At 44.6% G+C, this 23,641-nt stretch overlaps 1 protein-coding gene across 2 annotated transcripts in view; it reads left to right on the top strand.

The window, feature by feature from the left end:
• The window catches only part of PIGL (phosphatidylinositol glycan anchor biosynthesis class L), a 78,370-nt gene that overhangs the window by 36,073 nt on the left and 18,656 nt on the right, over positions 1-23,641 (top strand). For both annotated transcript variants that reach the window (XM_044993980.1, XM_044993979.1), the window contains exon 3: positions 17,214-17,304. In XM_044993980.1, the coding sequence (XP_044849915.1) occupies positions 17,214-17,304 (91 nt within the window). The remainder of the gene's footprint in view (positions 1-17,213; positions 17,305-23,641) is intronic.

The following is a 23,641-nucleotide window of genomic DNA, read 5'->3' as shown; positions in this document are numbered from 1 at the left end:
TTGGTTTGTATTTGTAAGTATCAGTTATTACTAAATGCTGCATCTTTGTTTATAAATATTGTTAGTAGATATTTTAGTCATTGTGTGTTTTAAGTTTCATTAACTCTATTAGCTAATCATACGCTGCTCCCTTACCCCTTGTAATTATCCCCAATAAAACTTTTAAATTGATTAAGTTTAGTGTGTGTGTGTGTGTCTGCAGTTTGCTTCGTGACCCACACTCTCCTTGCATCCCTTACCAATATAGTCTGTTGCCACGTGCAGCCTGGTAAATAACAGGCCTGCATTTTCTTTCGCCCCTGCGAGTCCGTGGCAATCCAGACAAAAAAAAAAGGTGGACTAAACACAGGCCCAAAGCTGGAGTAATGGTGGTCAAGGAAATCTATGAACTCCAGAAAAGATATGTGTGTCTGGGCAATGTCATAAAATGGTTTCTTGAGTAAGGACCTAATAATTGCTTCCATAAGAAAAGGTGGCACCTTGTTCTCCTGCATGGAGGGATTGACAATCCCCTCTCATAATGGACCCACTGTCTTTGCCATTAGATTTTTGCAGCCTGGAGGAACTTGGGTCCAACAGTAATATGCCAGCCTGAAGTTCTAACATTAGCCCTGATGTGGGGTATATCAGTATGGCATAACAGCAGTGTTTTTCAGGATCTGCTCCTCTCTGTGTTCAAGTGGAGAAGCAAAGTGAATTCAAGAGCGACTTTGGGGCTCTCTTCAAATGAGTGTAAGCTTGGAACGTCACATAACAGGACTCCTGTCTATTCCCAGTGCTGAGTGTTAGGTATCCCATGTATCATTCTTGTTCCTGCTCGCAGCAGCCTGCAGGAAGGTGTCGGAGATGCAGCTAAGCAAAAGGGCAAACGGAGCAGCTGAGATTATAGTGGAAAAGGCAGTGACATAGTGAAGACCCCCGTTGAGATATCCCTCCCTGTAACAATCACTGGTGACTGATGAGCTATCCCATGGCACATGCTTCAGGGCTGGAAAGGATCAGTGAGGGAGAGCTGTCATGCCATAAAAAGGACAGAAAAGCTCCCTCTGTAACCATGTAAGTTTCTGTAGTTCATTTGCTCTTAGCAGATCTGCCCTCTTTAATTATGTGACCAGAGAAACCTTTGTTGTTTTGACTTCACATAAAACTAAAGGGTTTCGTTCCCCTTGGCCAAAGCTCAGTTATCCTGTACTGAATAATCAAGTTTCTCAACTCCAGTGCAAAGTTTAGATTAGAAGTGACTGTGTACAAAGATATGGGCAAATGCCTAAAAATATTCCTTAAAGGGATTGTCTCTGGGTTGGGAATACATTTAACATCCTTTTTCTTCTTAGAACTGTCTGCAAAGTAGAGATGTTCCTTCTCCACCTCCTCAAAATGTTCACTTTCTTTAAACAAACAAACCACAACTATAAATGTCAGTAGCCCAGAGTTTATGAGGAACCCTACAATAACAAGCCAATGTTGTTCTCCACATAGTAGAGGAAAACAATGAGATATTTGATCGAGAGACAAATTATGTTAATGACTTGTTAATAAAATATATAGGAGCCTTTGCTACATTGAGTAAAAGGGTGATAAAATGATACTTTAGAGGCAGGTCAGTGCTGAGTACTTTAGAATCCCATCTCCCCCAGATATCTGTACAGGCAGTGCTGTCACAAGACCTGCTATTCACACTGCAGGTTAGAGCTTAATAGAATAAACTATTGGTGTGTGTTCTCATTTGCCACATCCTCACATCTGTTCTGAAGTACACTAGAAGCAAAAAGTATTGAATGTTGTCATTTTGTTCCAGAAGCTTTTTTCTAATTTCATTTAAATAGAGATCAGGAATGGAGGCGATGTGAATGCTTTGCTGGAAATTGCTATGCATCTTCCCTCCTGTCTCCTGCTTCTTCGTTAGACAGATGTGATGACAACCCTGCTTTGTCTAAGCAGTGTGGGAATCTGAAACATCAAATTTTCGTAGACTGAGTGAAATTTTGGATGGTTTTTATTATGTCTGACCCTTCAGTACCAACTGGCAGGGTATATGAAAACACTGCACACTTATACTTTAACTAGAATTGCATGCCAGCTGTCATCCCCTTCTTCTGACACCTCATATATTATCTATGGCACAGCAAACACACGATATACATGTTATGTGCAGTACCCTCTCATTTTAATCAGGCACTTCATTTCCCCCCAGTTAAGTAATTCTCTCATCATTGTCATTCAGCACAGGATAAGCAGCTCTCCTGTATTACCTTCTTTAATGTCTCTATGACGTGTGTGTATATAAAGGGTTATCAAGACTTGGCCTGGGCCATGTATCATTTTGTATTTTTGAAATAGTTAATATTTTACTAAATATGATTAAAGATTTAAGGAGTCCATAGGGCCTCTGCTCCAGGATGAATTTCACCCTGTAGGAATATAGTTATTTTCTATGTGAAAGCCTGGACACAAATGCTGAGAAAAGCAAAATTGGTGGAGTGAAAAATGGCCAGGGACAGAAATGAAAATTCATGAAGAAAGTTCGGCTATTTCCGTACTGCCTTATAGAGCATAGAGCAGCTACACAAGAGACCTTACAGCGGTGCAGCTGCAGCGGTACAGCTGTGCCACTGAAAGGTCTGTAGTGTAGACATGGCCTAATCAGGAACAGGTGCCATATACTGGGGAGGATTGAAAATCCCACTGGCCAGGCACCCAGCTGTGCCAGAGGTCCAGACAGTTTAGGCACCCAGAAAGGAGAGTAGATTTTTCACAGAACAAAAACTACCCACATTTTGCTTTGAAAACTCCCTGGGCTACCTGAACACCCTGAAATTGTCACCTCAGTCCTCTGTAGGGCACCCACAAGAGGTCTTTTGAAAATCCTCCCACATGTGACTTGCTCAAGGTAGCAAAATTTCCTTCCTAAGTGAACTATGGTGATGAAACTCTATGGTTTGAGGAGTATTGTGGTGCAGTGGATTGAACAGGGAGCCAGGAACCTACAAGGGCTATTCCTGATTCTGCCACTGACTCGGTGAGTAGCCTTGGCCAATTCCCTTGAGCTCCCTATGCCTCTATTATAAAACGGGGATGATATTACTTTCCTACTTTCCAATACCAATTTCACAGGGTGTTGCGATTAATTGGTTAGTGTCTGGAACACTGAAAACATAAAGGGCTATAGAAGTGCTCAGCAGCAGTAGTGCTGCTTATATACTGACTCATGGCTGTAGCTTATGGATCCTGCCCTGGTTTGGGATTTTCCAGTAGGAACACGGTAACAGTTTTGAATAGGGCACTCTTAGAATACGACTTCCCTGCCTCAGAGATGTTGTATAGTTTAATTGATGTTTGTACAGTACTTTTAGAGCCTGGGGTTAAAGGTTCTCCAGAAGGGCAAACTGTGCATAGTTGGATGTCATCTTATCCTCTCGTTCCCAGGTATCCAGATCACTGAGGAGTGTGTATCCCTAGCAGACAGAGGAAATTGTGCTCCCACCTTTAGCTGGTTATTCCTTGCTGCCATTTTTTAAATGGGCTTGTTTTTTTTTCTAGTTTAAAGCTTATTGATTTTTTTTCCCCATTGCAAAATAAAGTCCTGAAATAAAAAAAATAATTTCCTACTGCTACTCAGGTCCCTGCAATGCTGCCAAGGGGGAGCGTTGCCTCAAGTGAAATATCTTTGGCACCGTGCAGGATTTCCTTTTCCTGGACCCTTCGCGAGCTGACGGTAGCGTGAAACCCCAGCCTGAATGAGTTAATCCATTTGAACCCTTTGGCAATTCTGGCTTGTCCGAGACATACTGCTGGCTCCTGATAGACTGCCAGAAGTCTCCCGCTCCCCCATCACATGACTAGAGTAAACAGCCTTTAGAAAGCCTTGCCAATCAAAGTGGGAGGCTTTATAGTGGGCCAAAGTTCAACAGCTACATCATAGTCCCTGCGGCAATGAGATGTTTGCATTCTGGAGCGGCAAGCAGCAATGGGGGTTACTATAGATCATTGGAGCTGTTGCTATAGCAAAGCCATTACATAACGTTCCCATTAAATCAGATGCAGAGAGTGAGATGGCTTAATAATAAAGGCCATTCCGTGTTACTCTTTTAATTCATTATTGCTGAGTCCTTCTTAGCTGTTACGAAATAAAGTTACGAACATTGGATCCGATCAGGTTCCTGTGGAAGTCAATGGCACAGCTCCCAGCCAATGGTAGGGGTCCTCCCAGTCAATGGCAGGACCAGCCCAGCCCTTACTCATGTGACTGTACAACAAGGCTACTCACATGAGTCAGGCTTGCAGGATCGTGCCTGTGATGGGGTTGCTTATATGAGTAAGGACTTCTCGTGTCAGCTTCAGGATCAGTCCGTTAGTGGGATAGGGATTTCATCTCTTTGTATATGCAAGTGACTCTGGAGCACTGGTAAAATGTGTGACCAGCGAGAGAGATCTCAGCACCCTGTTTTTAGCTCTTCACGTATATTATGATTTTAACAAAGAACATTCCCCTTTGAGACAGCAGATCAAATGGATTCCTGGCTCTGCGTAGCTTAGGGGCTGGCACTCTTGGATGGAGTCAGTATAGGGCAGGAATGCTAAAATATTGTCAACTTGAGGGCAGTGTTTGGCAACTTGCCAGTGCCCTGCAAGGGCTACATCTGATTTCCATGTAAATGTTGACCTCAAATATAAATGCCCGTGACCAGAATGTTTTCTGGTGCTTTTTTTCCCCCTAGATAAATCAAAATTGCTGATGGCTAGATTTGGTCATCAACTGGTCAACTTAGTCCAGCAATCTCAGGCTGTGTGTTTATTAAGACATGATGGGTAGGGCCCTACCAAATTCACGGTCCATTTTGGTCAATTTCACGGTCATAGGATTTTAAAAATCGTACATTTCATTATTTCAAATATTTAAATCTGAAATTTCACGGTGTTTTAACTGTAGCGGTCCTGCCCCAGCTCTGAAGGAAACAGCACAGAAGTGAGGGTGGCATGGTATGGCATTGCAACCCTAACTTCTGGGCTGCTGCTGGTGGGGTACTGCTTTCAGAGCCAACAGCCACCGCTCTCCAGCTGCACAGCTCTGAAGGCAGCTCAGAAGTAAGGGTGGCAATACTGCAACCCCCCTACAGTAACCTTGTGACCCCCCCACAACCCTCTTTTGGGTTGGGACCCCCAGTTTGAGAAATGCTGGTCTCCCTGTGAAATCTGTATAGTTAGGGTAAAAATACATAAAAGACCCGATTTCTCGGGAGAGACCAGATTTCACAATCCATGACACATTTTTCATGGCCATGAATTTGGTAGGGCCCTAATGATGGGCCATCTTTGAGCCAGGAGTGGCTTTGCTTTAGGACCTCTTCAGTTAGAGTCCAATCCTGACCGTCAGTGGTTTACAAAACTCCCCTTGACCTGAATGGTGCAGGATCAGACCACTGATGGCTGCCTGTATAACACAGGGTATTTATTATTCAGAGTGTAGACAAGACCAGTATTAAGATCATGATGAAATGCTTGCTGAATTTGCTTGGCACATGTGGGATGCTGTATTTCAGCCATTCCCTTCAGCAGGATTTTGCTGGCTGCAAGGAGAGACTTCCTGTTCCTTCCCCTGCAGTTTGTCCCCCTTCTCATGTGGCATATTGAGCACGTTATGCTGCAGGGCAGGATCCTGTTCAGGAACGTTGTGTGCCAACCTGGTAGTAAAAAGCCAGTTGGAACACACTGGGTTCCTGTTCCACCTGACAGGGTACCCACCTGCTCTGTGTGGTGCCTGAAACCTGCCTGGTATGCTGAAACTAGAAAAGGCTGTTTCAAGAGGAAGTGGTGCCAGGATTCCAAATTCAGTTTCCACAGTGGGTGCCATCGGAGTCACTCGGCCCCTCTGCCACCAAAACCATTTTGTTTTCATTTTTTAAGGCTTTTACTGGACCAGGTTGAGGAAGGTAAGAGCAGTGTATATACCTGATGTCTGCTCAGCTGGGTCTAGGTTTTGGGTTCCCTGCCCAGCTGTGCCCTATATTATTCTTTTGCTTTTGATATATAACAGTGCTTAGATTGCGAGCTCTGTGGGGCAGGGACCACCTTTTAGTTCTTTTTGTACAGCACCAAGCGCAATGGGTTCCTGGGTGTTATAATACAAATAAGAATAGTAATAATAATAATAATGACTGATTATGTACACTGTTCTTGGATGGATACAGAACCGCTCAGCTGTGTCTCATAGACCCAATAATGCTAGTAATGAGACTTCTCCTTTAGCTCAAATGGTAGGATAGGGCCTGTGCTTTTGAAGTCTCATGATCTGAGTTCTGTCCCTACTGGTTTTGGGTAATTGAGAGTGGTTATGGGTAAGCAGCAAAGTGACCATTATGGCATTTGGCAGCCTTAACTTGTTAAAATCAGTTGTTGATTAGGTTCATCCACCTTTTCTTGGTTTAGGATCAACTCTGCATGCTCTGAACCGAAGGGTCATGTGGGAATGTATTTTTCATTTGTTTCTTGGGCAATAGGGCAAAATACACCCTAGGATAGGAACCCACACAGGGCTCTATGCACCCCCTGAGTTCTGTATCAAGTACTTCAGTGGCACTTGGGATCTTGTATTATTCTCCTGTATTGGAAGCAGCTCTCACCTCTAGTGTATGTGTAATTAAATAATGGCCACATGCCCTGAGACGTGTGGTTTAGATACTTGCTCTGTAAAACAAATAGATGAAGACATATGCTCACCTACTATAGTTCAAATGTGCTGAACACATCTGAGTAGTACTTTCTATCAGTAACTAATATACTGTTACAGGCGGAATCGCATAGGGTATTGCATGCGCACTACATTTAATGCCAGATGTGTCAATGGGAATTAAGGGTATTACAATAAATAGGAACGGTCTTACTAATGATTAGAGCAGAGTGAGAGGTGATGGAACAGATGGTTGAAATCCCTTTAGTTTTATGATAGACGTTTAGGAAGCAGCAAGATAATGTGGCAGACCTATTACACTTAACATCTCAAATGTCATTTCGGCCCTAGGAAGGTATTGAACTGGGGTGCTGTGTTGTATGTTCCTTTCCCAGCAATGTTGCTTTAAGGTGCTAAACAGCTAAGAACATAAGAACGGCCGTACCGGGTCAGACCAAAGATCCATCTAGCCCCGTATCTGTCTACCGACAGTGGCCAATGCCAGGTGCCCCAGAGGGAGTGAACCTAACAGGCAATGATCAAGTGATCTCTCCCCTGCCATCCATCTCCATCCTCTGACAAACAGAGGCTAGTATTTAAAGTCATTTCTCCTATTAGAAGTCTGCAGGTGAGATCATTGAATGATGCTAATGGATCTGGTATTAGTCAATGATGTCAGGCATTTTGGAGAGTGACCACTACTGTACTTTCCCAACAAACACACAAACCAAGACAGGGCTGACAATCATTAGTGTTTTGTTTTCCTGGTATTAGCAGTGCTTATTATATGGAGGGGGAGCCATAATGATGTTCTTTGCTTTATACCTTTCAGAGAGGTGAACCATAGAAAATCTCCAGCTTCTTACAGGCCATGCTATCATCTACTGGCTAAAGCACATTCCAGCAGGCTGGAGGAGGAAGGCTTTTCCTAATTCAGCACGGCAGCATTAAACCTCATGGGGCCAAAAACCGGTTTTGCTAAGTCTTGTTTCCAGTTGGTGTTTTCAGTGAACTTTGGGAGTCAACCGAGCCAACGCTTGGTCGAATGTTGTCTGTGGTGGCCCCAGCAGATTCTGCCAACTGTGAGCTTTTGTAAAACGAAAGTGAAGCTTCCAGCCCTTCAGCATACAGCCTGCAGCAGGGCTGTCTTCCTGTGTGTGCAGTTGTATCGGAAACCACAGGCTAAACTGAGCCCTGCTGTCAAAGGTGCCATCAGAGTCTTGGGGCCAAATTCAGTGATGATGTATGTGGTAGTGTAAGCTGGCCAGAAAATGGCTGTACGTGGTAAAGTAGCGTAACTGGCCCTGATGTGGCATTCAGTGGGTGAGCAAAATGAATGTTAGTACATTTGGAAGCAGGAAGTATAATGGGGAGGGGAAGTAACTGACGAGGGTATAAGATAAAGTGTGGGAATCTGCTTTATTTTTCAATTTATTACATTATTTTTCAGTAACTGCACTTGGTTGTCCTGTTACTGCTGTCCCTAGCAGAAGTGGCCACCTTGGTTCCTTGTGTGACTTGTCTCATTGTGCAGCTCACATAAACGATCCATGGTAGATTTTGATGATGGCAGGTCAGACTGAATTAAACAAGCCCCTCCCTTTCTCTGGCAGCTGAATTCCAAATCCGTGCATGACAAAGAAATACTTGGCCCTCCATTAGTTATGCAATAAATTAATCAGTAATGCCTCCCAGATTACTACTATGTTGTTCTATCCAGGGTTTTATACTGCTCAACACCACAGTACTGTATATAAGCACCTCCCACTTGCATATTAAGCAACATGACTAACATCTGTCACTTGTTTGGTCTCTCATTATTGTCCCGGGGAGAGAAGCATGTGCAGTGGATTGTTCTTGTTTTGGATTTTTTAAAATAATGTAACAAACCCTCATGCACACACACAGACACGTTGCTATATGTTTATATTAGAGGTGCTTGTTCAAAGAAATGCACCTGGCACTTGAAATGCAAGGTGGTGAAGTTTGGGATGGTCCTAAATTCCTGTCTTCATTCTAGCGCTTTAGGCAGTCTTATGGATATGCTGGCACAGGCCATGGAGCACCTTGAAGAGAAGGACTGAGACTTGACCTTGATTTGTTATTCTATGGGATGCCAGTGTAGGAAGTGCAGGACAGATCTGGTATGCTCATTATAGCCATGTGGCTGAGGAGATGTGCTTTTCAGATCTAGTTATAATACTACTTCCATAAGGCCTTTCCAAGTGCATTATAGAGGTGCATACATCTTATTATTCCCATTTTACAGATGTGGAAAGTGGGGGCATGAAGCATTGTGACTAAAACCAGTGACTGAGTCAGGAATAGAATCCAGTTTTTCTGACACTGTCCCCTGCTCTAACTGCTAGACCAACCTGCCTCCTCTCCCTCTACAGGCTTGTCTACACTTAAAATGCTACTGTGGCATAGCTGCACCGCTGTAGAGCTTCAGCGTAGACACTACCTATGCCGATGGGAGGGATTGGGATAGGTATTCCACCTCCCCGAGAGGCAGTAGCTAGGTAAACAGAAGAATTCTTCCATTGACCTAGCACTGTCTACATGGGGATTTAGGTTGGCTTAACTGCATCACTTGGGGTTTGGGATTTTTCACACCTGAGTGACATAGTTATGATGATCTAATTTTCTAGTGTAGACAAGGCCTAATTTTTAATCTATTACTTTTCCAAGATAGCTTTTACAACCTTGATCTCTGTACATTTCTACTCTTGCCAGCCAACACCATTTTTTTTTCTGTTTAAAGGCAATGAATATGAACTTGTTCCTACAGAGCTTTGTGCTGTAATTTATCAACAGGGCTCAGAGGCACAGACGTCAAATAAATACCAGATTTCAAATTATGATAAGCAATTGTCTCATCTCCGTGAATAGACATTCAACTCTGCTGAGAAATCATCAATAATTCATTTTAAAAAATTAGACAAGTACAGGGACGCTTGGAGAACTTCCTGTGTGACAAATGATCCTGTGTTTTCTAGCAACCTTGTTAAATTTAAACTACAGCCCACTCTTGTTTCTCAAACAGAAACTTATGATCATGCCCAAGACAAAAGTTTATTACTTAAAGAGCCTAGATCACCATCGGCTTTTAGTAAATTTATGGTTGGTACATGGAATACTGACTGACACAGCTGCAATGAGATTTTACATAGACCAGTGCACAAGAACACAGAGCTTACATGGACTTTAGATGAAGTTGTAAGAACTGGTATCAGTGAATAATGTCTAGATACACTTATCCTCTCCCTTCACACATGAGCATTACCCAACATACCCACATTATTCAGGTTGGTACTGACCTATGTAGTATGCACCAAGGCTTGAAAAATTCACCATTGAATGTAGCCCCTTAGGTCCAGATCATAGACCTTAGAGAGGGAAGAGAACTATTATGGCCAATCTGGTCTCGCCTCCTTCCTTTGTGAGATTGTTCTCTCCAGGATTTTTAGTGGTCTGCCCTGGTTTATTTCAAACTGTTTCAAGCATTGGGGTTTCCACCCCTGCCCTTGGGAGCTTATTCCCCAGCTGGGCCAAATCCTGAAGCCCTTACTCAATTCTTAGAAATATCTACCTGGAAGTCGCTTGGAATAAAGATTTCAGGATTGGCCTCTCAGTAGGTTGCTTGTCATTGGATAGTCATTGCCAACCCCCTGTTTTATTCCTTATGGTCAGTGTGCCATGGGTTTTGGCTTGAATTCTGTCAGTAATTTCCCAAGGCCTTCTCAGACATTTGTGTTTTTCCATGTTCATCCCAGCCAGGTGCTAAGCGATAGGTGTCAACCTTTCCAGCAGCTGTGCAGCACCTGTTCTTCAGTGTAATGTGACATTGGATATGTTGGATTTGCAGTCCCTGGGTGGCCTTCCTTCTTTTTACTTGACTCAGAGATGTGCATGCACCCTAGCTATGGTATTTCCTCCCTGTCTGTAATTGTCAGTAGTGGGATGTGATATTCATAAGTACCTGTTAACAAAGCTCTGTCTGAGACTTTAGGGCTAGCCTGTCTCCATTCATCTCAGTATAATCTAGAAAAAAAAATTACATTTCACTCTTCAGAGGCTGACATGATCTTTCCTGTTAACTCAGACTTTCCAATAAATTGACTAAAGGTCGCTCGCTGATTGCCTCTGGTCATCACACAGCCTCTTCACTAATTGTGTGCTAGCATCATTTTATTTTGTGGGATCCTTTGCTTTCTGGTCCAGATTCAATCACCCAGAAGTTCAGAAATTCCTTTATCTTAACTTTCTACAAAGGGCGTGCTTTATTCAAACAAACACACTGCAGTCATTGTTCTCAGCTGGGAACTACTGAACAGCAGTTCACCTGTTTCCTATGTAGTCTACCATTAATCTACAACCTCTGTGCTGATTTAATGTAACATCATTCTTTGAGGGGAAAAGAAATCCATGCAAAAGTTGTTTCCTGGTCACTAGCCTTGCATTGATTAGGGTCATGCTGGAGGACAAAGAGCCAGTAAGGAAGTTAGACTCAATGGACAAATCCTTTCATTTTTAGCCTTTTGGAGTTCAGTGGAATGAAAAATCAGATTACCCAGAGTAACTGGAAGGTTTTGCTCTGGTGTTTGATATGTTTGGTGGGGGGAGGAGAGTAGTTATTCCAGGAACCCCATTCCCACCCCACCCCACTTTCCTGTCACTACCTGTAAAGGCCCCACAAGGCTGAGAAGGCTTCCTAACAGACCCTCATCCATACTGCTCTCTCCAGGCAGCCTGTCATCCAGTAGGAGGCACTAGAACAGTGTCCCAGAGGCCTGGGCATTGCCTGTTCTCAGCAATCTTAGGGAGTGACAGACCCAAGGGTATTGTAAACACAAGTGTACCATATGGGACAGCCATTTGCCCTTTATTAAGTCACATGGACTTCACCCAAACTGGCTGTTTAGTTCAACTTAATCTTTGACGCGATCATAGGACTCTGGCTCGTGATCAGAGCAAATTCCATAGAAAACTCTGAAAAAAGATGCACATACAGTGCATTGGGTGCAGCTCTGTTAGAAGCAGAACATAAGAAAGCTGGTCAGGAAGTGAACAGGATGTCATAGAAGAAAGGTAGAGCTGGGCCATGTGTAGTAGGTGAAGCTTTTAAAGTTTCCATCAGGGCCACAAAGGAGTCTCTCCAACATGGCTGCTCTTCTCAAATCTGCCTTAAGTGTGAAGTTTGTTAAAATATAAAAGTTATCTTACAAAAACTAACCCCTCTGGCAGGGCCAGTGCTGCTGGCTTCATGCTCAAGGTTAGTGACGCACTGAGCTAGAGGTCAGATGGTCCAAGCCCTGAGGCAGCAGTAAACAAGGGACAACATCCAGCAGACAGAGCAAGCAAGAGAAGGGAGACACACAACCAAAGTGTAGCGTACAATGCTTCCATTCTTGTTTCTTCCATGAGATCTGTTTAATTTCGTTTGTTATGAAGATGCAGCTGTGCACAGGTGTACAGGTCGAGCTCGCTGGGCAAAGTCTAACCAAAACAAAGGAGTTGCCTTTTGATTTAATTTCCTTATGTGGTTTGCGGTGGCTCACTGGTGGCTCTCAAATCCCCTGGATGCTGCAGCCAAGTCTAAATACTGTGTGGTCCACCTCTCCATTGCTCTGCACCACTGCAGTGCGGGGGAAGAACAGGGGTAGTAGCTGCAAGGATGTAATTATTCCATGGAGAGGACAAATACAAGGGGGCTAGGTAGGGTTTTCTGAATCCCCCTGAGTTGGCCTGACTGCTCCTGCTAAGGTAGGAAGCAGAGTTAGGCCAACACTGGGTGCATTTGAACATCCTACTCTCTGGGTACATCTGTGCTGCAAAACAGCCCCTACGGCAGCGAGTCTCAGAGCCCAAGCCAGCTGCCTCAGGCTCACACACATAGGAGTGTAGACATTCCCGCTCAGGCGGAAACACAGGCTCTGAGACCAACCCCCCTCACCAGGTTTCAGAACCTGGGGTCCATCCCGAGCAGTAACATAACAGCTACACTGTTTTAGCACCGTAGCATGAGCCCAAGTCAGTTGACCCAGGCTGTGAGAGACTCTGCCATGGATGGTTGGTTTTTTTTGCAGTGTAGACATACCCTCACTCTCCAGTGCTCTCAGTCCAGCACTAAATACACTTGACAGAGCAGCAGCAAAACCCTGATTCACTGAAAATGTTATAAAAACTGGAACAAGCTTAATTCTGGGGCAAAACCTTCCTATTGCATGATCAAAGCCTTGCCCCATCATGGCCGGCTGTTCATGCCCTCAGTCACTGAGGCTCCCGAGCTATGAACAATCCTTTGCATTCAGTGTCTGTGATTTGGAATGCCTGTAAATGTCACTGCTTGGCCAGAAGCCTTGGGTTGAAATCAGGCTGCCTGACTGAACCCTTCCTACACCCCCACCCCTACAGCGATTTGATCCAGGAACCCTTTCCAACAGTGATTTATATCTTGAGCCATCCTGGTGGTTGGCAGCACCAACAAGGAGCTCTCTGGGGCAAAGGACAGAGAAGGTGTGGGAAGGGGGTGTCTCCTGGGACAGGCTCCAGTCAGCTCCAGGGAATGTGCTAATTTTCACTCCATTACAGCCCTTTATCTCAGCCTTGTGACCTTGAGCTGAGAGACATTATCAGCTACAGTCAGAAAGCTAGAGTTAACCTTTTAAATGCCAAATGGCTCTGATCATCAGCCCTGAAGTTATTAATAAACAATCAGATATAACCTGTTTTTATTGTTCAAAAGGTCACTGTGCTTCAGATTTGGCTAAGGTTGACTTTTAAGGTATTAATAAGAATATGTTTACATGTATATTAAATAGAATGGCAATCTGGTCTAGTGGTTTAAGCAGAGTCCATGGATATTTGTATTGTGGCAGTGCCAAGAATTTACATATGCTGGGTGCTGTTCAGACACTTAGCAAAAGACAGTTCCTGGGGCTGGGCGACTAGATACCCGGGTGATGATTTTGGGTTCTGGTCCCAGCTCTGCTACTGGCTTCTCTTTGTGGGTTTGGATGCGTTACTTAATGTCTGTGTCACACAGTGATCACTCTGTGTCTGACCTCTCAGTCCTCATCCTCAAAGGAAACCTGCACAACACTTTCAAAAGACGAGCCTGGGAGCTTCAATTCATCACTCTGCCAGACATTAAAAATCCTGGATTGAACTGGATTTATGATGTATTACAGTGGTTCTGAACCTTTCCAGATTACTGTCCCCCTTTCAGGAGTCTGATTTGTCTTGCGTACCCCAAGTTTAAAAACTCCCTAATTTCAAAACTATTTGCTTACAGAATCAGACATAAAAATACAAAAAGTGTCACAGAACACTGTTACTGAAAAATTGCTGACTTTCTCATTTTTACCATATAATTATAAAATAAACTGATTGGAGCATAAATATTGTACTTACATTTCGGTGTATAAAGCAGTGTAAACAAGTCATTGTATGAAATTTTAGTTTGCACGGACTTTGCTAGTGCTTTATATGTAGCCTGTCGTAAAACTAGGCAAATATCTAGCTGAGTTGCTGTACTCTCTGGAAGACCTCTACATACCCCCAGGAGTACCTGTACCCCTGGTTGAGAACAACTACCCCCTCTTTTTGTCCTGTGACTGCAGAGGTGTTAATGGGAACTCAGCCTTGAATGGTCCCTTACAATATGTGCTAACTACTGATGCTAAACAATTCCTTGGCTGGGAGTACCTTTCTGAAGCTCTGCCTGGCTCCAAAGCTTGTCTCTCTTGCCAATAGAAAAGTTGGTCCACATTATTGTCTATGTCAGTTTCTCTGTCTTCAAAATGAGGCTAATACTAGTTTGCGGTGTTGTGAGGCTGAATTAGTTACACACACTCATGCGCACGCAGTTTGTATCAGCTTTGCTCTCTTTGCTGCTGGTAGGTGATATGATGCAGGAAAAAATTCCTCTTAGTTGCAGGGCATGAATGGCCCGCTTCATGTGGCCTTGATAAATGGAGAGAAGCATAGCTGCTTGCAAAATGTGCTCACTTTAATCAGTTCAGCATACACAAGGTTAATTTCCCCATGCCTTCAGATGGTTTGTTTTCAGAGATTCTGAACCATTGCCTCCAGCTGTTGATTTTCATTGAACTAGGGTGACCTTTTTCTGTCCAAACTAGTTAAAACCTGCTCCATTGCCCAGAGCCTCTTCAGAGAAAGCTCAGTAAAACCAAACACTGCTGCTGGGATACTAACATCCTTTTAAACATTGTCATTTCCAGTTGCCATGTTTCCTTCCTGACCTCTCGCGGGTTGGAGCTCATCTGGTGTTTTCACAGGACACTTTTCTCTGTCTCCACTTTCCTAGGTCAGTTTTTAGAGAACTGCCATTACAAAGTCAGATGAATGAAGAAGGAACAAACTGCTGTGGGCACCAAAAAATCCCACTGAGCCTAATGCACAACTTGAGTATTAGTATACTAAGCATGGTGCATCCTCAAACGCACCATTCAAGCTACTGAAACAATACAAGACTTAGTCTTAGATCTTGTTCAGTGCACATGCTGCTTGAGATAATCTAGTTAACCTTTTAAGCCATGCTCTATTTTGATCCAAGCAACGTCTTGTGACTTGGTGGGGCCTGTAGTAGGACATCTGCCTAGAACACATCACCGGACATCGTCAATACCAGGAGGGATGAGCTGGAGTGCCGATGAGAAGCGCAGTTGGGAAAGTAACTGAAATACTTCCCTGATGGATTGTATTTTCTAACTGATAACCTACCCTAAATTCTCAATTACTGAGGGGCTATCTTCACTCATTGATAGATTTCCTTTCCACAACCAGCTCTGTATAACTTTTCATGAGTGATGTACCCAAATATTTGGATGCTAATATCAAAACTGTATTGTTAAATTTATTCACCTACATTTGGGTTCTTGCTGATTATGTACTCTATGTATCTTATGACTTTTAAAACAAACTTTGTATTTTTGGATACTCTATGCACTATACCCAGATGTACAGACACTCTTTTCTTAACCTGTGTATTCTATCATTTAGCTTTAATAAACATTTTAAATCAGTGAGCTCATTTCTATATCAAGGACAAGACTCTAAAGTGTCTGATTTTATGCAGATTAGATTGAAGCCTTCAGGCTTCTGGCAACCCCCACAACCCATTAAGTCTAGGCTTCACCCCTGTGATGAAACTGGAGTACCTCATGTATTGGGGGAATTGGAAAAAAATTTCCACTGTTGCTAAGACCAATGCAGCTCCAAGGAGGGTAGCAAGAATGAGAACGCTCGTATAGAAAAGGCTACCCATGCTGCTGGTACTTTTAACTCCGTATGATTTAAATTAGCTCTGAACAGGGCTAGACAGCACAATAGTGCAAATGCTGGCAGCCCATCTGTAGGGCTCCCCTTCTTGCCACTGCCCGTGTTAGCAGAGGTGGGAAACTTTTGCCAAAAATCCCGTAGTGTAGACACAGTCTAAGAGCTTGACCTTGGAAATGCGCTGAGCTATGTGCTGAGGAGACACTTTTCCGTTGCTCTGATGCAGATGTTATCATCCCTGTCGTCCTGGGAACCAGCAAAGAGACAAGTGTACTGGGAAATGGGACTTCTACGCTCAGCAGCAAACAGCTGGGACCATTCTGAATCCAAACCATTGTGTCAGTGCAAAAAGGTTATGCATTCTCTTGGCTGCTAAGCTGCCTCAAGGCAATAATCAAACTGTTACCGGACAGGAAGAAAGAAAGAAGGGTTCAACAGATCCTCGTGGGTCTTCAGCAGCCTTAGGGGATATTATTGCTAATGATAAATTATTATATGTATTATTAAAGTAGTGAACACCAACAGTGTGCTTGACACCTGGCAGTGCATAGTGACTGGGGATCATATTCTGCTCAGTTACATCACTGTAAATATGGAATAATTCTGTTGACTTTAGTGGAGTGACTTCTGGATTTATGGCAGTGTTATTGAGACCAGTGTTTGGCCCATGATCTCTGCCCCAAGGAGCTCACAACCTAAAATACACGGATGAAATAGTTAGACACAGAGCAGATGCAAAGCACACTAAGATAATGGGGTCAGAGCAGAATTTGATCCATTACTTTTAATATGTAATTCATCAGTATATTTTATGGGAAAGGTTTTCTGGGTAAATTGTGTTTTAAGGAAGTATTTGAATAAAGAGAGGATGGATGTTTCCTTTCTGTGCAGAGGGTAAGAACTCTGATGGAATGGAGCAGAAAGCAGGAATCATTGAACAAATCGATGTTAATCAAAGAAAATTGGTGGTGGTGGTGGTAAATCTAATTTAAAAACAATAACAAGTTAAAATCTTAACAAAATGGGGAAAATATTGACTGAACTGCTGTGCTTCCCTTCCAGCCCTACCAACATACATGTTACTTGTTAGACCTTGGAGAACTTGCAGTGCTTAGTTTGGATGGTTTTCTGTGGTTGATAAAATTATCTTGCTTCCAATCTCGGAGAAGCAAGATCTGTCCTTCAGCATATTATGGATACAGCGGGGAGCTGTGAAGTGACTGATTGTGTTTTTCATTTCCAGGGACCTTCCAGATGATCCATCTGTTGAATGGGACACACATCTCCTCTCTACCTTTGTGCTAGAGCACATAGAAACCAACCACATCAACCTGGTAATGTGCAACTTTCTACAGCAAAGGGATTTTGCCCAAAACATTCCATGCTATCACTACTCCAGATTCTTTGCTCCCTTTTTAAAAGGTTTATTTTTCGTAGAGTTTTGCTTAGAATTTTACTATTGGAGGCTCCTTGGGCCAGGTGGGGAGGGGAAAGGAGATGGTGTCTACCCTGTTTTGAATCAGGTACATTACAATCTTTACCCATTGTTGTAATTCAGCCCTAACAAGGCACCTTTATGTGGTCATTTTACTAACCTTCTCTAAGATGTCACCAGCCTTCACTGAAATTCATTGTCAAACAAACTCAAAAACTCAGGGCAAAGCTCCTCTGAAACTGGTCAGTTTCACCATAAATGAGCACCAAGTTCACTAATTGTAGGGAGCCTGCAGTGCAGCCCCAAATTAGGCTTGCTCCTTGTGATTTCAAGTTCATGTGTGAGCATTTGTGCAGCTTTGTGTCTACTCCTCTGTAGATTCCAGAAACTCTCCCAAGACTCTTTTATAGGTAAAACAAAATCAGACTAACCCTCTTCCAAATACTTTAACACCTACAAAAAGACCAGAACAAATACAACAGCCTTATTAAATAAAATGGGAAGGATGACACTGTAGATTAATGGATGGATCTTTCACCTCCAGAGACCTGGGCTCAATTCCTGACAGTTACACAAGTGAAATGAGCTTGGAGACCCTAGTCCAGGAGTGGGCAAACTTTTTGGCCCGAGGGCCACACTGGGGTTTCAAAACGGTATGGAGGGCCGGGTAGGGAAAGCTGTGCCTCCCTAAACAGCCTGGCCCCTGCCCCCTATCCACCCCCTCCCACTTCCCGCCCCCTGACTTCCCCCCTCAGAGCCCCCAACCCATCCAACCCCCCCCACACTTCTTGTCCCCTAACCGCCCCCTCCCAGGTCCCCCGTCCCTAACCGCCCCCACCCCCTATCCAATCCCCCCTGCTCCCAGTCCCCTGACTGCTCTGACCCCTATTCACATCCCCGCCCCTTGACAGGCCTCCCGGGACCCCATGCCTATCCAGCCCCCCTGTTCCCCGTCCCCTGACCCCTATCCAAACCCCCACCCCCTGACAGGCTCCCTGGGGTTCCCACGCTTATCCACCCCCCATCCCCTGACCACCCCCCAGAACCTCCACCCCATCCAACCACCCCCTTCTCTCTGTCCCCTGACTGCCCCCCGGGACCCCAGCCCCCTTACCATGCTGCTCAGAGCAGCATGTCTGGTAGCCGCGCCACCCGGACGGAGCCAGACACGCGGCCGCACTGCTCGGCAGGAGTGCGCAGTGCTGCCACCCAGAGCACTGCCAACGCAGCAGCATGGCTCCGGGGGAGGGGAGACAGCCAGGGAGGAGCCGGGGGCTAGCCTCCCCGTCCAGGAGCTCAAGGGCCGGGCAGGACGGTCCAGCTCGCAGGCCGTAGTTTGCCCACGTCTGCCCTAGTCACTAGTGGATGTTTGTTTACATCTTAAAACCACAGTTTGTCACAGCTGGTAGTCTTCATCTGTGAAAAACTCAGGATTGTGTGAGGGTCAGGGTTTGAGATACATTGGCAGAGTTGTGTGTTGGGACCCAGGACTGGAATCCCAGGGGGACTGCTGGTCAGGACTCCAGTGCATTGGATGGTTTGTGTGGGAGCCCAGGACTGAAACAGTAGGGTTTCTACAGTACAGGATTAAAGCACTATGTAGTGAGGAAACATGCACAAACCCCCTCTCTACTAAGCCTGGCTGTAGTCTGGCATGGTAGCCCCTGTGGTGGGGCAGCTGCCCCACACAGTCAGGAGCAGGGTTAAGGCAGCCTTGGAGAGGCTGTGCAGCATCCAGCCAATCAGGAAAGGGTTTATTGAGAGAGGAGAGAAGGAGAAGGCTTGCTGGTGCAGCCCATATATAAAGGGCTTCTCAGCAGAGTAAGAGGCAGTCTCTCCCTGGAGGGAAAGGACTGTCATAGAATCATAGAATATCAGGGTTGGAAGGGACCTCAGGAGGTATCTAGTCCAACCCCCTGCTCCAAGCAGGACCAATCCCCAACTAAATCATCCCAGCCAGAGCTTCGTCAAGCCTGACCTTAAAAACCTCTAAGGAAGGAGATTCCACCACCTCCTTAGGTAACCCGTTCCAGTGCTTCACCACCCTCCCAGTGAAAAAGTTTTTCCTAATATCCAACCTAAACCTTCCCCACTGCAATTTGAGACCATTGCTCCTTGTTCTGGGGGGGAGACAGCAGGCTGGGGCACAGCCAGAAGGCTGGGTCCCAAAGAGGACACGGCGATCTGGGAGCGACGTGGGTCCAGATGGTGGAGATGGTGGAGGAAGTGGAAGCAACGGCGAGTAGGACACTGCTAGTAAAAGGCACTCTGATGGTCCAAGAGAGCTAATTCCCAGCATGACCAGCAAGAGGCGCCGCGGCGGTGGGTCGGCACTGTTACAGTCCCTTGTGTTTCTTTAGCACCGAACTCACAAAATATTAAAAACAAACCCCACGGGAATACGCAAGACAACAAAGGAAAGCAAATACTGTGAATCAGAGTCACTCTGAGTCTTGTAACATAGGAACTGAAAGCTTTTTAACAAGAGACAGCTCATGCTTCTGTATTGATTCTGAGGCTAATTATCCATGAAATTCATTGGTGTGCACAGGGAAGTCAGATGCAGCTTTCCTACAGTCATTCAGTGTATTTCGGCCCTGTGAATAGTCAGGAGTTTTAATATGATCTGAAAGTTCTTAACACAAGAGGACTTGCATTGCATGTTCTTGACTCTCTTGGGCAGCAGGGCAAACCCTTCTAAGTCCCAGTAGAAATCCTGAATCCACTAAAACTTCTCCTGAATAATGAGAAAGGGTTGGAGCTCTGTCTCAGAGGAAATTAAATTCAAGCTTTGTGTGGTGCAGAGGGCATAGAAGGCTTAAGCCTTGCAATTATATAGCGTGAGTTGAAAAATCACGTGCATTGTTTTCAGAGCATGAAACATGAACATCACAAGTGCCCTTCATGCTGTGCTGCTAGCATGGCATGTAGCCTTGTGAATGATGAAAGCAATGGACCCTGACTGTCTAGATCCATGGCTTTTGGGACTCACTGCATCCCTCTATCTGGACATGTTCAAACAGTTCACTGAACTGCTCTGAGCTTGGTCTGTGTAAATGGAGATGTGTTTCCCAGACAAATGAGTCTTTGTCACTGCCACAGAGGGCCACCTTGAAAACTTGCCAGGAGCCAGTGGCATCAGATTTGCGTATAGATTTACATAATTTTAAGCCTCCAGAATAAATGCCTATGGCCCAGATAGTCGCTGGTTCTTGTAACTTCCCTAAATCAGGAGTAGGAATAGAGTTTCCCAACAATGAAAACGAGCAGTTGATTCGTTTACTTGAGCACCTACAACTTGAGTGTCTTCTACTTTGTAAAACTCTGTGGTGTTGGCTACAGGTAGCCCTTGTCCACACTTTGAGGGGCCCTGCTGTCCAGAGACTAGGGCCCTGGCCTTGATGGGCAAAAAGCGTTGGATGTTTCAGTCACATTGTCTTGGCTGACTTACCTTAGCATGACTGAAAAGCCTGGTTGAGTTACAGGCTAACATGGCTTCACACATGTTAAGCTAACTCAGTTGACTTAACATGACTAAAAACCACACACCCTTTTTGCCCATTAAGACAGGCATCAGACTTTACCCCAGCTCTTCTCCATCATCATTGCATAGAGAACAATATCTCGGATTTACAGAACTCCTGTGTCATTTGGCCATGGGGAGACATGCTAGAGTTCCAGCATGTCTGAAAGGAGGGATTGTGGGAGAGAGAGTCACACCATGTTCTGTGTATTTCTGTGCTATTACATAGTTACTCATTTCCCCAATTGCCCTGGAAGTAAGTGAGTAACTCAATCTCTTTGAGAGCTACAGGGACACGTGTCATCCTAGCTCAACGTTAAATAGTGGAGACACAGAAATTAAAGGTTGGTGAACTCAAAGCCAAAACTAATTTATAAACTTTGGAAATGATTTCCTGCCTGCTGGATTTCTAAGCAAAAGCCAGTACTGCAGGAGAATCAGCCAAAGCCAGTCTGTCTCGATCTGGATTAGAAAGTACCTAGTGTGTGTACTGCACGTTACATGGTATTGCTTGGGCCTCAGACAACCTCTAGATGATGCAATGCCTGCTAGTCAGGGTCTCAGGGAATAGTGTTATTGGAGGCTTGGTGGGGAGATAGCATTCAGATTGTGTTGGGGCAGAGCTAGAGCTGGGTTTCAAAGGTACCAGAATCTTATGAGTTGCTCTTCACTTGGGACTGGTGGAAATCTCTCAACTTCAACTGCTCCAGAAAGATTCCCATCATCTTGGGCCACATCCAAACCAGCCAGGCCCCTTTCTGGTTTTGGAATTCAACTTGGAATCCAAACTCTGGACGTTGGGTTCAGATCTGGGGTTTTGAATCAGAATCCCCCAGCTCCTGAAATTCAAGAGACTCAAATTTGATATTCTAGTGTAGAAAAGACTTTATATGGCTTTGCAGGCCACTGGAAACATAATGCAGCATGCAGTTTGCTGTACAAGAATGCACCTCTTGCAAGAATCTCTGCCATCCCTGCTTTCTCCCACCTTTCTTTGTGCTGTAGTTTTATCAGGTGTGTTTGAGGCAGGCGAGAGAATGAAAGGTCCTGTGGGCTTTCCTAAAGAGCTGGCACTCACTCAGACATCTGCAGCTCCAGTCCAGCCAGCGCTGCGACGCAGACTGTGGTTTGATTTTTGCCCAATAGCCCATTATATTAAATTATAGCTTCTCTTGTTTAACAGGATGTGGGAGGGGGCCAAAGTGCTTTCCAAATCCACCTGGATGTCTTCCAAAAACCTGCCCCACAAAGGGCCAAAGAGGTGACAGCCTGGGGTGTAATTTCTAATGACCTTTCCAGGCCCGTAAAAATTATATGTGGAGGAAATGGGTATATAAAAGCAGGTTGCTCCTACAGTGTTTTCTTGCATGGCCCACTTCCTAGGAAAGAACCGAGAATCTGCTCCACAGAAAGGAAAGTATCTATCCCGTCGGTCTCCTTGAGCAGAGGTGAGCTGCATTTTTAAATATTAGATGGTGCCAGCAACAGTCAGGAGACCCACAACTTGTAATGTTTTTCTTCTCCAGTGTGCATGATTTGCAGAGGAAGCTCAGACTCTAGAGCTCTTAGCTCTTCTGCTGGTAATTGAGCAGATTTCCTCTGTGCTCCCCGCCCCCTTTGGAAGGGATTTCTGGTTCCTTATTTATGTTGGCTGCATTGCTGGCTTCCACCAGTGAAAGTTCCATCTCCTAGATACTAAAGTCATCCAGAAAAAGAAAACACATCAGCACCAACAGCAACGGCTCCCTTTTCAGAGCAGACGTGAAGAAGGAAACCCCCAAAGATTCCACCGAATAAATAATTTCCATGTCAAGAATATTTCCTATCCCAGCCTCTTGATCACAGAAACAGTCAAGCCTGTGTTCCAGCCCAGGCAGAATCAAGATGTGCAGGTTGTCCTATCCTATCCTGATTGTTTGCTTTCATCATCAGCACGTTTGGGTTATGTTTTTAAACCAAACACGTAACTGGTGCACTGTGTGGAATGAGCAAAAGTTTCTCTGTGAAAGTTATCTCCAGCATGTGAGAGACAAACTGGGAAGTCAGATTATAAAATAAATTCCCAGGGGCCAGGAGAATGCATTTAAATGTGATTGCTGCATGCTTTCAGAATACTAGCAGTAATTAATACAGCAACCAGACTATGTGAAATCAGTGGCCTGTATGATAGACCCTAAACAGTACATACTAGACATGTCAGTCACAGCTGCATGTCAGCAGTGAATGAAGTGATACATGTGAATACAGGGCCAACATTTCAAAGGTAATCACCTAAATTATGCAGGTAATATGTACACCCATATGTGTTTCTCCTACAAGACAGGTCACTGGATGAGTACAATGGATAATTGCACACACAGCTGCATGCTTGTAGGTGCAGTAGATTCACATGCAAATACCTTGGGCATGAGTTAAGCAACATCATTTGAAAATCAGTCCCGTACAGTCTGTCTAGCCCATTCAGATTCTATCCCAATTTAAGCTATTTGTTATTGTAATTATGTACGATAGACAGAGATTCTTATCTCGCCCCCATCCCCCCAGTATCTGAGCACCTTCCAGTAGCTATGTGTACACTGCACAGCTTTTAATTCAGTAGCCTAAGTGAGGTGACTAACGGTTCTCATGGGTGGTTTATTCTCTCAACCTCTCCACAGAGGAAGATGCGTGGGGCAGTGAAGTATGTTTTGTTTTGTTTTGGTAGGTTTTTTTA

The sequence above is a fragment of the Mauremys mutica genome, chromosome 19 (assembly GCF_020497125.1).
Source record: "Mauremys mutica isolate MM-2020 ecotype Southern chromosome 19, ASM2049712v1, whole genome shotgun sequence".
NCBI classification, from domain to species: domain Eukaryota; kingdom Metazoa; phylum Chordata; order Testudines; family Geoemydidae; genus Mauremys; species Mauremys mutica.
Note: the sequence above shows the minus strand (reverse complement) of the source record. Positions and strands in the feature narration are given on the sequence as shown.